The sequence below is a fragment of the Falco cherrug genome, chromosome 4 (assembly GCF_023634085.1).
Source record: "Falco cherrug isolate bFalChe1 chromosome 4, bFalChe1.pri, whole genome shotgun sequence".
In the NCBI taxonomy this organism is placed as follows: domain Eukaryota; kingdom Metazoa; phylum Chordata; class Aves; order Falconiformes; family Falconidae; genus Falco; species Falco cherrug.
In genome coordinates, this window is record NC_073700.1 from 57,644,815 (window position 1) to 57,660,400 (window position 15,586).

The 15,586-nt window shown below is 39.3% G+C and overlaps 1 protein-coding gene across 3 annotated transcripts in view; it reads right to left on the reverse strand.

The window, feature by feature from the left end:
* The window catches only part of XYLB (xylulokinase), an 85,073-nt gene that overhangs the window by 11,530 nt on the left and 57,957 nt on the right, over positions 1 to 15,586 (reverse strand). For 2 of the 3 annotated variants that reach the window (XM_055707920.1, XM_055707919.1), the window contains 2 exons: positions 11,502 to 11,603; positions 3,582 to 3,640 (listed from right to left, as the gene is read on the reverse strand). In XM_055707920.1, coding sequence (XP_055563895.1) covers positions 3,582 to 3,640; positions 11,502 to 11,603 — 161 coding nt within the window. The remainder of the gene's footprint in view (positions 1 to 3,581; positions 3,641 to 11,501; positions 11,604 to 15,586) is intronic. The other variant, XM_055707921.1, reaches the window with a different exon arrangement.

Below are 15,586 nucleotides of genomic sequence, written 5' to 3' on the forward strand. Positions count from 1 at the left end.
TCTCCCTCGTAAGCCCACACAATCAGCCCATGCCAAAGGATTAAACCAGGGCAAGGAGATCTGCTCAGGAGCCCACCACTGGTGCCTGTATTCTTCCATTGCGTTTAGGGCTGAGCCAAGTGGGAAAAGGAGGAGCGAGAGGAACCAGTCATGGCTCCTCAGTTCTCAACTTTGATAAAATAAAAGCTCCAGCAGTATGAAGGCCTGCTAAGCCTGTCTTCACCTCCACCATTTCTATGATATTAGGGTTAGCAGCAAGAATGACACAGGAACTGGTTACAGTTTCTAAATTTACCAGGAATTTTCCTGTATTGGAGGGATCCTTAGGTATGAAGATATACCAAGACTCTTCTCACCTTGGCTTGAGCAATTCGAAGAAAATCTTACAGGCAAAGAATTTGTTAGGGTATCCAACAGATACTAAAGTTATTCAACCACACATTATTCTGCATTGAAATCAACACCAGGCAGCTTCCATTCAACAAGTACATGTGTTCTTCCTCACAGCGTATGTTTAGGAAAATGGATATAGAAGGGGAAAAATGAAGACATATTTGGATAGAGACACGGGAGGTTCAATAACTTTTTTCCAAAAACATTGTTAACAAACTCTTTCCATTTGGTTTCATCACCTCTAGGACTACAGATGCCCCTCAGGCTGAGCAACGCAAGCAGCAGGTAACAATTCAGATCTAACTTGTGCTGGTTTTATTACTTTTGCCAAAGGGAACAGTGTTATCACCCGATTTACACCCACACAACCAAGTCTAAAGTAAGGCCAGAGTTTCCAGGAATCCAAACCATTTGGATTAGTGATCTGCAACCCTGATCCAGGAATTTGCAGCCCTACTAATCATGGGCCCCAGGGCTTCATAAAAGATGACTAAGTAATTAAATTCATATATGCTATAGAAGAAAACTGTATATGACATTTCTGAAATATTTTGTGTCCTTCTCTGAAAGTTTGTGGGGAATCTGCAAATCAAAACCTTTGAAAATCACCATTTTTCATACAAAAATCATACATTTTTCATACAAAAAGTAGCTGGTTGCTAACTAGAATACAATGAAAGCCTGAGCTTACAAACTTAAAATATTCTCTTCTGGCATGATAGCCAAGTCAGTATTGCCTAACTTTGCTTGCAAGAAAGCATTGAGCAAAACATGAGCTTCAATGCCAGAGGGTAAATGGAAAATTTATCATGGTATCTATTGAAAAGTCCTCTGGAAGTAGTAAGGTCACAGAGCGCTCATTCCACTGTCCATCCTGCCAGCCAATACTACCATATTGTTTCAGCACATTCCCCATCTGCTGCTTCATCTCATCCCTAACAGGTATTTCTTGTCTTGAGCTGGAATTGTACATTCCTTTGGAAAATGCAAGTCTTTTTTTTGTCTTTTTTTTTTTTTTTGCATCTCTGCAGAGACTTATACAATGCTGTTCTACTCTACTCTGAATGCTAATAAGTACTGTAACACTACAAATAACTACCTTTTGTGCCACATGATTATAAAATCAAAATTATTCAAAGTTCATATATTAAGTCATTTGAAACTGTAGAATCTCTCATGAATAATTTTACAAGGAACTGTTACAGGTTTTACTGTTAAAAATATTTCACCATGTTTCATGTGGTCATTAATCAAGCACCACATATGTTATAAAAAGCTTCCCAGAACTGTGGAGAAAGCTACCCTACTATATTTTTTTTCAACAGATATTCCTAAGTTGCCTCCTTTGCAGTGTAAAATATAGGAGTTACTGAATGTTGATTAATTAAGTGATAGTCTTTTGTAGCCCTGGAACAAATTATCCAAAATTGACCATGATAAGGATGGAAGTTGTTATTCCTCATGCAACTGATATGGCTTCTGAGGTTTTGATTAAATTAAAAAGAAGGATCCAATTAACCAGTGATTGAATTAAGTGGATGACACTGTATTGATCATATTATTTTAAGACACTTTTAATGAGTTTTAAAAGCAGCTGTAGTTACACGTGAAGAGCAAGCACCACAACTACCACTCTCCCATCCCCACGATTTTTCAGCTGTGTATGTTGCAGAATTGCATGTTATAAGAATATTCAGTTCTCTGCCTTCATTCCACAGCAAAGAGATCCTCCTGGCACCTAAACTGGAAATACAGCTTTAAAAACAAACTCATCTATTAATCCAATCTCCTTCCTGACATATTCTTAGTAGAATTACTCCAGTGGGGACCAATGTTTTAAGCAATTAACCTATCAGCTAATTTTCCAACGTCAGGTTCCTAAGCAAAATAACCAAAGTAGATGAAAAGAAGTGACATCTGCAGGCAAAACATGCCAGATTTGCTGTGTCCCAATCAGCTACACAACCAATGGTTATACAAACATGTGGCTTAGATGCCTTAGGAGAAAGACAGCTTTCTGCTCTTTGCTCTTCAACCTCTGTTTATCTAGCTCAGGTTTCGCAGAGCAGAAAACCTTTTTTGACTGCAATTGTCAAAGAGTATGGTGCATAGTTGAGGCTGGCCTCTAGACACCGCAGCTGATGGAAAGGGATTGGCATCTCCAGAAAAAAAATTCGCCCTGTGTTGACTAACTTCAGTGCCGGGACTTAGCCCCAGACTAAACCAGGTGCCTTTTGGTGTAAATGTCTACCTCCAGGCTCAGTGTCGGAGCCCCTAGTCAAAGGGGAGCTTGTCAAAGCTGTCAGTGGAGTACAGGAAGCTCTCAGGCTCGCTCCCAGGGAGATGTCTACATTTGCTCAGTTAAAACACCATCCAGTTTCCTTTGCACTGTAACTGACAGGATCTCAGGACTGACAGCTCGCACACAGATGTCACATCGCAGGTGACTGGATTCGGGTGAGAAGAATCCCAATCCAGATGTCTAGTTCTGTGCTAGCAGGAGCCAGCTGAGGGACCTCTCACCATTCACAAGCAAGGCTTGCCAAATCTCAGCAAGCAGAAAGAGGGAGCACACGGTACTCTGTTCTTGAGAAGATGGACGAAGGATCTTAACCAGGGCTGGATGCGCAGCAACAGCAGCAGCAGAGTAAGGTGTGAAGAGGGAGGACAGGCTGTACAGAAGCATAGCCTCCCCCCAGTATATGACACAATGCTAATAAGTAACAGATACTCAGAACAACAAGGGCAAGGGTTTGGGGGTTTGCATGAGGGTTTTCTAGGTGTTCAACACCACATAATCCCTCTCCAGTTTAAATTCATGGTCTTTGATCTGAATGGCAAAACCTACAAAAATCTCAGGTGTTGTATCAAGTCTCTTCTAGATTTCTTTGCTGATTGATTTGATTTAAGTGATGAGACCTGGAAATCATCAGTGCTTCAGATACACATTCATAAAACTTGTCAAGTGTAAAAAAAAAACAGAAAACCTTTAAAGTTCAATACAAAATAATCATTAGGCTAATGGTTTCCACACCAAACCTGAAGAAAAGCCCTGAAGACCTGCAGCAGATTTGCAATCCCACACCAACACCTTCTTGTGCAGCTGCAGGGATTTGGATTCAGTACCTCAAACTAAAAATGAAGATGTAACTGTAAGTTCAGTTCAAAGGATTTAATTTTCTACTTACCTGTAAGATCTTTTTATTGTGGGATGCACCGCCCGTAGCCAAGATCCTTGTTCTAGGCACTGCAATGCAACACAACACACAGATCAGACTGAACGTGCATATTGTCACGATTTGTGCTTCCAAACCAAGCAATGAGAACAAGGAGGTGCAAGTCGGGTGATCTGGGCTCTCTCTCTCTCTCTACCTCTAATTTAACTTCTGTAAAAAAGGGGGTAAGACTAATTACCCACCTTCGCAAGAGACGTTAGAACACTTCCTTAGAAGAGGCATATTGCAGATCCATTGTTATTATAGCGCTAACAAAGTCAGGGAGGTTTGCAAAACAGATACACAGCAAGAAAGGCAGAGTGCTGTTATACTACAGCTCTGGTTTGAGGTCAGATGGGTTTGGCTCATAGCTGTATATATACAAACTGACAGATAACCTTTAAAAATCACCACTATTTTCCAAACTTAGCTCTCTGTGACGTTCACAGTCAAGAGTTCACTGAAACTTGGGCAATCCCTATATGCATGAGTGACAAGGAAGTGTGTCGAAAGGTAATTAGAGATGGTCTAAGTCACTTCAATCAAAAAAAATATCTGAATCTTCACCCAATGCGAACCCACAGTTTGGGGGCATTAAAAAAATAAATTATCCTGCATTCTTTAGTATTTAAAGAAAATGTCTTTCCCATGCCTCATCATTTATTTGTGTGTAACAAGTCATGCATCTACGCATAACCACAATTCAGCAAGGCACTATGAACATGAGTATTCCAAATTATCTCTCTGAACTACTTTAAAGGATTAAAACAAAATAAACTCATAAATACTTTGATATCATACATTAAAAAAAATCTAACCACTTAATTACCCTGATTTATGACAATAATAAGTGATATCATCACGTATACCCTCCCAAAAAGGGAATTTCAGTGTGGTTATTATTTTGTTATTTTAACCTCCTTTTTAATAAAAGCTAATGATAATTTATTTTTTACAAGGCAAAGCTGGTCTATACTGATGCCCTAAATAACTTATTGTAATTTATCCTTTCAAGTGTCTTAATGACAAAAGCCCTGAAGACAGAATTAGAAATAAAGAGAAGATGTGACCCACCGTGCCATTTCTAGACCCAGAGCTAGGAGCTCAGGTGGAGTCTAAGACCCAGACAAAGCATTGCATGGGGGACCCTATTTTACTGACAAATTTAAATTTTATTTTCCTCTTTGGAGGATATTCAGTGATGCACAAATTGGGTTTTAAAAGCCATTAGGATCTCTGTCAATGTCAGTAAACAAATAAAACAAACAGCAGAGTGATTCCTCAGAGAAAACAAGTTTCAATTACTCCAGCACAGAGTGACAGATCCCTGCCAAGATTATCACAACATAATAGCACAGAAACCAGTGAAAAATAACTAGTAAGCCTCTGTTCCTAGAAACCAAACCGAACTCCAAATGATTTGCCTAGTAGTTGCAATTCTGTCTTGCTAAACCTTGTTGCGAATATAAATTCTTGCAGAACTACCACATCCAACACGAAAACATCACATTTCAGAGACAGCCAGCAAGACAGAATGAGAAACAGACACGTCTGCCACACTTCACAGCAGCTACAACCAAAGAATAAGGCACGCTTGCCTCTCCACCGCCTCTGGGATGGGGCTTAATAAACTGCTGGGCTATCACCATCCGGAAAGAATGGTGGACAATATAAAAGTGGTCAAGCCAAACAGCAACCACCCCCGTGAAAACCTCAAACGTATCTTAGCTCATCTCCAGCTGCATGCCAGTGCTCTGTCTCTGGGCTTCTGCTCCACAACTTTCCAAAGGTTTCAGAGCTCCGTCAGTGTGTATTGCCACCTGCTTTCACTGGCACAGTAACCAATGGGCCAGGCAGGGCTGATTTGTGCCTCCTAGCTGACTCCACTGCCCCTGTAAGAGGCAACACGTTTGCATTTGGAATCGAGGACTGGACAGGAGACTTACTCCTTGCCAGGTCAGAAGATTCAGAGTTTAGCTACGTTATCAATTTATGCCAGAACTGTCATTCAAAATACTTCGATATAACGAAGTTATCATAAGAAGAGTAGGGGTGCATTTACAGTTTGCATTGATACAAACCGCTCACGAGTACGCATTTACCCTACTAGTAGGTGAGTTAGATTATTTACCAGGGCGGCAAACAGTTCTCAAGTTTAAAAGTATTTAACACCCTGATTATCTGCACACCCATCTTAATCCAGACTGATTCATTCATAGCAAAACACTAAGAATTACTTCAGTATATAGCTAACCTACTTGATAAAAGAAACTAACTTAATTTATACTAAGTTGCTAACGTTGGTTGGACATCTCAAGTTCTAAATTGGATCAGCTTGTGAGTACTAACACACACAGATACACAGTAAAAAAAAATCCAAACCCTATGCTGAAGTTACATGAAGGGCACACTCATTCATTCTCCTCCACTTTGAATAATGAGGGTGGCTCACCTCACCAGAAAACATCCCAGCAGGCAACAGCCTATTGAACCTCAGCCATCGCTGTCTGACAACCGAATCTGATCCACCATACTGGATCATATGGTGGCACATATGCATCCCGGCCATGTGGAAGAGTGATCTTAGGTGAACCCAGGGCACCGCGTTTCCAGAGGCAGCTCTGCGTGCGGTCAGAGCAGAGGCAATGGCTTCCTTGGTTGAGTTTCAGCTGCTTCTTACAGATGAGGACTAGGTCGCAAAAGTATTTACTGGAATTTGCTGAATTTTAGGTTTACCTCTTATTTCAAACTCTCTCCAGAGAGTGAGGAAAATGCATTGATCACTGATTTCAGGGATTGTCTTTTTAATGCCAATATTGTGTGCTCTACTGAACGGGGAACATTTGCTCTGAGATGTGTAATTGGATACATCTTATAAATAAATAAAGAAAGCCCATCATTTATGTATACAGGGGCATTTAACAAAGACATCGTTCATCCATCACTAGCAGTGTTCTCAGCCGGCTGTGTTTGAATCTGTCAGGAGCTACCATCTATCCCCTATGGCAGTGCACAGAAAGAACTTAAATACAGTGTTACTAAAAAAAAATTCAAAAACCAACACACACAAAAACCCAACAGTTGTAGCAAACATCATTGTTTGTTGTTTAAAAACTGAGAGAATCAGTTTTAAACATCTTTTAATTAAAAGCTCCCTGCATAGTACCTAACCAACCAGTTTATTTCCTTCCTATTTAAAAACTAATGATTTTTCAGAGATCTGATCGAGAACTTTAACCCTATCTAGAAAGCATCTGCAGCTGCGCATGGCATGGTGTCATCCTGCAATATGCACATCTTGCACAGATCTGTTATCTGCCGTGGAATGTAGTGACTGATATAAATGAAATTCAGGTAAAATAATAATTCCCACTGGACAGGAGGAGGGGGGAAGACCCAAGAAGTTCACTTGGGAACATGTGGGAAAACTGAGCACAAGGCATTTTCCCACACAAGGTGAGAAGGCAGCCCACTCTATGCATGTTACTACTCAGACAACAACCTCCATTCTGCCCTTCACAGAGATCCAGCAAGAACTGAATTATTAGTTAAAGTTCATCTCCTGGCTCTTGTTTTCAGCCAAAATATTGCTTTCATTGAAAGGCATGTATGGGGAGGGGGCATAAAAATAATCTGTTGCTGAGGAGAGAAATTACTGTTATTTGTGTCCAGCCATTGTCAGTGGTCCCAAAAAGACTGGTCCTGCATCACTATGTATTTATAAAAACAGATCTGATGCCTTTCCAGAAGAGCAAGAAGTTTAAGTAGAGTAAGCCAAAAAGTGCAGGAATAACAAAGATTTTGGAAAGTGCAGACTCAAGGAGCACTGCCCGAGTGGATTCAGCAAGTGAGACAGCAGAATCAGTAACACAGGGCGAGTGTCTCCTGAACAGTCTGACATCCCCTTTAATGGTCTTGGCCCATTAACCACAGCTATTAAAAAAATAATCACATAAGCAAACTTCCATCAATCAGAAGGTTTGTGCTGATAATTAGTACCAAAGTCTGCTGCCACATCGTTTGTGCAAGATGACTGGAGGCAGAAGTTCAGCCTCCTCTTCTGCCAGGAGTGGGTCAGATCAGACCACTAACTGGTCCAGATGCTGAAACCGATGGGATGGCTCCTGGGATGGCTCAGGGCTTTTGGATCTGGCTATATTTCAACTGGACTGTAACAATGTGCCTGTGTCAGTCTAGAATTTTGCTGGCTCATGGGCTGCAAACTCCGAAAGCAGAATTTGACCTTAGATTTTAAGGCTGAAAACTCTAGCTTTTTCATCTAAACTTCCAGTGCTGCACAGAGCCCTGGTTTGTATCCCAAACTCCAGGCACTCTCTGTCTTTCAAAACTCCTAAAAGACGTTTCCAAGGCTTCATCCAAACAACTTCACAACATCTTTCTCATCACAACTGAATCCATAAATAAAACAGAACAACGGAACATGCATTCAAAAAGCAGCTGATTATGCACATGAACCCACGCCAGCTATAAGCATGATTGCGAATAACTGCAATTTACAATTTGCAAGCAAGAAGAAACGTATCAGCCCCTCCTTTATTTCTCTGATTAACTCCAAACACTATAATTTCAAAAAAAGTATTTTCTAGCTTTTCATTCAAGAAAAACAAACCAAGAATATATGATTATTTTGTCCCTTTTATAAAACAAATGTTCCAAAATTGCCCTTCTTGCATACTAACTCTTCCAATATTCATGCTAATCTTTCATATTCATATAAGGACTGTGAAATTAAACTCCCGCTATGGTAAAAGGTTTCTCTTGTCTATGTCTTGTAAAATATGAAAATGTACAAGGTACTGAGTGCCTTTTATGTTACTCTAAGTTCTAGAACTGGGTCCAAAGGCGCTTGCTTCTCTACCTCATTGTGCTGCATCACTTTTGGCATAACTTTCATTAACAGAAAAAAAAAAAAAAAAAAAGACTGCCACAAACCAGCCTTCAGCATATTAGACACTATCTACCTAAGGCAAAAGTAACGTAAATTGGAACACACACTTTTTTTTTCTTTTCTTTTTCGCTTCTTTTTTTAATTTAGACCCAATACAACTGTCTGAGTGAAAAAATTACAAGCTTGAAGCCAAATACTCAAACAAATTCAGCCACCTTTGCAATTCTAAAAACAATACTGTGATTCATAAAAGCCATTAAAAAAATAGTTTTAGAAGTGTTTCTAACTTTCACTTTAAAGCATCAGCTAATTTATTCCAAAGAAAAGCAAGCCAGACTTGCCATACGGGTTAGCTGTTTTCTTACTTACAAGCAAAAAAGTTTTCATATTCTGTAACATGCTTTAATTTCACTGAGGGTTTCAATTGCTCAAATGACTGTCAGAAATTTTCCAGACACAAAATTTTATTCTTATTTTTTAAATGCAGTGCCTGGGGAAGAAAAACAACTTTTAAAGGTAGAATTATCATCAGCCTCTAAAGGCTACTGAAGTAGAGCTACTATCCTACCAGCTGTAATTCAACAGGGGAAAAAAGCCTTGATTTCTTCAGCAGCCATGACAAATACGGCTAATATCCTCAACAATTTATTCTACTTATACAGATAATGTCTCTACAATGATGTAGGTAAGAACAGGCACGATTTTTCTTGCTCACACTACTCTAAGGCAAGAATGCCACCACTAAAATGAGTAGATGCGCACACACCAAAGTAAAACAGAGTAGGAAAGGTATCCATGGTCAAGACTCTTATGCCACTGATAGTCTAGGTCACCTTATATTCTCAAATAACTTCTAACAGCAGAAATTGTTCTTCATGAGGGTGCCAAATTTGGCTTTCCTAAGACCCTGCTTCAATAAAGACAAAACTTTAAGCTTCAGGTTTTGAAATGCAAAGACACCAAATCACCTGAGTCTGAAAATCCTCAGCCTAGCTCACTTCAGATATGAATTAAAATTTAACATTGACTCAAAGCCTTCCCCTTTTTGATGGATTTCAGAAAAAATAAACATAGAAAAACATGTACATAAATTCTCTCTTAACAGCACCTTAAATTATTGCAGATCACCACAAAAGTACACGCAGCCTAAGATGTACTATCAGAAACAAAACCTACTCCAGATACAACCCCACTGACAATTCAATTTCATTGACTTTGGCAGGGTTATACAGCAAGAAAAACTTTGGTACATGAATGGTAAAGACTTATTTGGGAACAAAGCAGATCAATAGTTGTAATACTGTTATAACATATACATTGACACCCTCCCAACAAGACCTCTGAAGTATCTGCATTTTTGTAGAAATAGTGCAGAGCTGCAATTGCTTATCAATTTGCTGTGATTTTTTTTTTTTGAGATGCATATTTCTATTTGACAGAATATTTTGATGAAGCCAGGGATAAATTCCAATGGTAATGTGTAAAAAAATAAATCCACAACTCAGTACTGGCACTAACAGCAAGGGGGAAAAAAAAGGGAAAAAAGAGAAAAAAAGGAAAAAAAAAAAAGAAAAGAGATTCAGACCAAAAGTTTTTGTAGATATAGGCTGAATATTTTGGAAAATATTTCTGTGAAAGCTTTTAAGGAAACGAAGGAAGATAAATTAGAAGGACCACTTAAAATCTGTTTGGTCGAGACTGAAAACCTATTTAGGGAAAAGTCCTCTCCTGAAGACATTATTACTAGAAGTAGTTTAATAAACCCTTGCTATCTCTAACTTGTGTAAATTCTTCATTCTGAATTAATTCCTTTAAAAAAAAAAGTAATACATTTCATGAATTAGTAAGGTAAAATGGGTTCACATATCAATGTAACTGGCTTACATCAGGTTTAATTTTTTTTATTTTTTGGCCACTCAAAGTTCTTCTGTTTTGTTACCCGAAGTTTAGATATGGCAAGAACTGTGAAACTTAAAAATAATGTGTGTTGGGGAAAAAGACTAATCACCACAAAATCTACTCAGCTGTTGCTCAAACATCCATAAAGTGGCCAAGGTTCCAATTAAAGCTTAACATAACAAAGCGCAACCTGCTTTGATTTACCCCATGCTTCCACAATTATTCATAGACTCTTGGCAGCACCTCTGCCTTCACCTTCCACTTCAGAATTCCTGTCATTCAGCAAAAATAAATGTGAAATCTGGAACCAATGCGACAAATGTATTGATTCTCAAAAAATATTCTGAAGCAGGTGGTACCAGTCTGAAAACAAAACTTAGAGAAGATCCAAACTGGGCATTTGAAATCCAGCCACCACATTCAGCTACTTAATAACCTACCTACAGAGAGCTCCAAAAACGTAAAAGGTCAGAGTGGACCATCTGCTGAAACGGTATCACACAACTTTCACACAGCGATCTCACCACCCAGCTCAGCTCTGTATTCACTGAACTGCAGTCAGCTGAAGAAGACACAGAACCTCAGCTGAAGGACCCAAAGTGACAGAGAATTTACTGTGTCTACTGGCTGTTTCCATGTTTAATACCCGTAAAGTTAAATATGTGCCCTTTCCCCATAATTTAGATTTTTCTTCTTTAATCTTCTAGTCACTTGATCTTTGTGGCTGTAGCCTTCCAGTTAAAACATTACTATAGACTTGGGTTTCCCCTTCTCGTTTTGGCACTTACAGACCACAATTAAATTGCATCTTGTCTTTCTTTTTGATAAGCTAAGGATATTATGTTCCGGTACTCATTAAAAGGCATAATTTTGAGACCACAAACCACTGATTCTTAGTGCTGCTGGTATACTACCAGTGCCTAGCAGAAATGTCTTCACCACTGAAACCACTATCAAAAGAGAGCAGTTGGTAAAAGCATCAAAAATGTCTACTCTAGAAGTAGCTGATATTGCACCTGGTCAGTTTGCCTATCCAAATACTTAGCAGGAAACTGATAAATGACAGAGAACCTTGTGCTACAAACATGCCTGCCTTCTTGGGAGAACATTCCAGCTCTGAAGGTCTGTAGCCCCAACAGACACATGCCCTGCAGTGCTGCAGTAGGAGGTCAGATGTTCTATGGCCCCTGTTGCAAAAAAACCCTGAGTTCAGGAGGGCTCTGCACCAAGCTACACATCGGTGCCTCTCGGAACCCTGGAAATGCAAACTTACAATTCCTGCTGCTCAGTTCCCAGGACTGGAGGTGAGATACCCACCCAAAGTCAGGAGCATGCAAGATGCAGGTCACTGCTACCTTAGGCATTTTCCACTGACTAAACCCAACAAATTTTATGTGCTCTGTTGCTAGTATTTCAGCAAAGCTCAGTATTGCCTCAAAATCTTCTGACACATGAGAAATTTGTGCGTGACACTCAGCAAAACATACACCCTCCCATGGCTGTCACAACTCTGATGTAAGTACTGTACATGGCTTTACGAATCACACATCGGTACATAACGCTTGCTACCACGTTATTTAGAAACACAAAACCCATTGTTTTCTCATTGTTTTAAAACTATTTTGTCCTCATATACAGCAATTTTCAGCCTTTCAAATCTTCTAAGGGAAACAGAAGATTACATTGGCAAATCAACATGTGACACCATCCATCGAAGGTTAATATGAGAAAAGCAAGGAAGGATACAAACGAGGTACCCAAGGTCGCACAAAATCAGTAGAACAACCAAGAATAGAACAAAGACCTCTTCATTACTTACATCACAAACACATTCAATTCTGCATTAGTTAATCTGCAGAGTCTGTGCATCAGTAGCAAGACATGTCCACAGGAGAAAATACAATAATAATCAGCTGCAAGTTCAGCATTACCTAAAGCCACAGGATAAAATTAAAAGGTACAGGGTGTGATGGCCTGACCTTGAATACCACTTGACTGAAAAGAGGAAAGAATATCCTTCCGGGTATTTTAATTCTAGAGGAACCCAAATCACCACAAACTTGGAAAAAAAAATCCGTTTGGGATCTAGATTTGCAAACCAGATCTCTACCAGATCTCAGGACTACTCTGCTTCCCTCGGCACCAGCCTTTGCACCTTATCAACAACAAGCCTCTATAAAGAAAAAAGTCAAAGCCCAGATATCATTTTATTTTTTCAAAGGATTAGCCAGCTGAAAAACAGAAAAGAACTTACAAAATAAGGCAATTTGGGTGATTAGTTTACATGATTTTCCAAAAGAATTAACAACTGTTCCAGCATCCACAAATATTGCCCGTAGCTCTTCTTCCCCCAGCTCTGTAAGGCTGTTTTGAGTTTGGTGCTGGTGACGAATTTTTCTTCTTGATTTTTCTTTTTAATACCTCCCACTCCTCTCAATAGAAATAACCTACAGGCTGTAAAGTACTTCGTAAGCGTAAAATGAATTGATAGGAGGGTGTACCTGCTCACAAAACACTAGGCTGAGATAGCAGAAAATCTGTTTATCTTGTTTGTTCAACAAAGTTCCATATACCAGAAGCCAAACAAATACATTGAGTAGGAAACATTTGCTTCTTTTTCTCCCTAAAAACCGTACCTAACTTACCAGCCAAAAAAAACCCCCACTGACCTTCTATATGTGACTGTGGTGGGTCACTTCACTCCTTTGAGGCTCTTGGTTTTTTTTACGGTACCTACAGAATCCAGCACTGGGGACCACTTGTACCAGTTGAGGCCCTGAGCACTACTAAAGTCTTCTGTTATTAATAAACCTCCTGCTTTCCAAGTGGATTATTTATAAATGAATTTTGTAACCTCTGGCAGGCTAGAACTAAACAGAGAATACAGTTTTTCCCCCTTTAACTTAAAAATAAAGGCTATGGAAAGATGAATAGAGAGAAGCAATTAATATGTCCTAATAATTGTCATACTGAATGGGAGAACCGCTACGTTTCTTGGGGTTTCTGTGCAGGAAGGTTCCAGGTAACTATTCATTCACTGGGCTGGGTTCATGTAAATCGAATGCTGTTGCCAAGCAACTATAGGTGCTAAGGAATGAAATACAGTCTGCAGAAACCTAATAGCCTGGAGAGAAAAAGAACTACAATCTGAGATTTATGGCATATATAAAAGGAAAAGAGTCATTCTCCCACACACAAAGAACACAGATACTTTATTATAAATGTCCTTAGCGTGTTTTTCTAAAGCATAATGAAGCAATAAAACCCCCACTCCACCCCAAATCAAACAGGTATTTTTTTTTTTATGCTGTGTTCATTAAGCTTTCTAGAAATAGATCTTGAGAAATTAGCTACCAAGACAAAAGCTAAAATATAACCGAAAGATCTATCTTTTGCACATGAAAAATGTTAGCTGTACAGACAGCACTGCAACTGCCAATCAGCTATCTACTTCACCTTCTTATGTTTTTATACCATGCTCATTAACATTGCATCTGATCATCAGAAATTCTCTTTAAGCTTATTAAGATTTTAAAATATTTTTAGCAAGTTAATTAGAATACATTAACAGAGCTCATCTGTGTTCACCCATCATGCATATTTTATTTTATTCAGGCAAATTGCTTTTAAATGAAATATTAGACCTAGGAAGGGTACACTGTTGGGTACTGAACAATACAACCCCTTAGTACAAACAACTCCTCTCAAACACCCTAATAACTTCATGCCACTGGAATGTGGGGAGATTTTCTGATGGCAAAGGGGTTTTTTTTTTTAGTGTCTGCCCTTATCACAATCCCCTCCAGCTGAGGGGCGGGTACCCAGACCTGGTGTATCATCCTAGTACCTGAACATCCTTCATTGCCATCGTGTTCCCATACAATCAATAAAAGTTAAAGCCACTAAGAAACCACTGCAATGGGAAACAAAGATCCAGTTAAGGAGAAGGAAAGAACGTCTTCAATCCCTCATACTGTGTAGTTCAAGGGCTTTTACAAATTTGTGTTTGGTGGTCTTTTTTTTTTTTCCTCCTGCTGACAGTCTCTGAGGACATTATTTGATCTTAGGACAGGAGTCCAATTAGAAGCTCTGGCATGACGTGGCAGAGGTGCACACATTTGGCAGAACAGCAAGAACAGCTCACAAAGAACAAACCTGAAATACCCTTTGCTTTAGTTAGCATTATAAATTCCTCCCTTCAATGTGCACTAAGTGTCACCAAATTCAATCACTCAAAATTAAATAACAGTTCATGAGGAAAAGGGAGACAGCAAAAACTACCTTGGGGTATTTTGGGCATGCCACTTGCAGAATTTCACTCAAGTCAGATGAAGTCCATCACTGGACACTGAAAAGTCACTACAATGCTACAACAATAAGATGCTCCTCAAGCTTCTGCTGTACATTCACTCAATCCAGTCAAATATGACACCTTTGAAATTGTTCCTTTAGATTCCATACAGCCCAAATCCTTCCTATCTAAGGAAGGATGGAAGATCACACTAATTTCATCAACAATTCTCAAGCTAAGTGGTTACTTTTAGAGATCTGCATAAATAAAAGGATGAACAAAGTTTGCCAACCTCATGCTTGATTCAGATCTTGCACTCTCACTGCATTTCAATTAACCTGCCACAGATTGCAGAGCTGACATATTTGATTCAGATAGTAAAGAAAACACTCTTTAAAAAACAACAGGTCTGAAGCTTTTGATGAGCGATCATACAATCTATATCAAAACACACATTTAAATCTCAGTCACCACGCATTTCATGATCTGCATCATTAACACTCTCTGGTTTGAGGGATTTTGATAATCTCTTTTACAATCTATAACAGTTCTTTATCTGCAAGGCACTGATGCCTGTTAACCAATGATCATTATTTACATATGCTTTGTGCCTGCAGCCTTCCCTGAGATGTTAATCTCTTCAATTCTAACGGCTCCTCTTTTATAAACTGCTGTGATACGCCCCATGTTTTCTCCCACTGACGAACCCCAAAACTGGATGCATCTCATTTAGCATTTGGCTGAACACATCAGCCACGCTGGCACAGGGAAATTTTAATCACAGCTGAGCAATTCTATGGTAAGCTCTTCCAAAGGCCAAGCGAAAAGAACCATATCGATGGGTGGAGCCCCTTGTCTCTGAATAAATCACTTCTGATT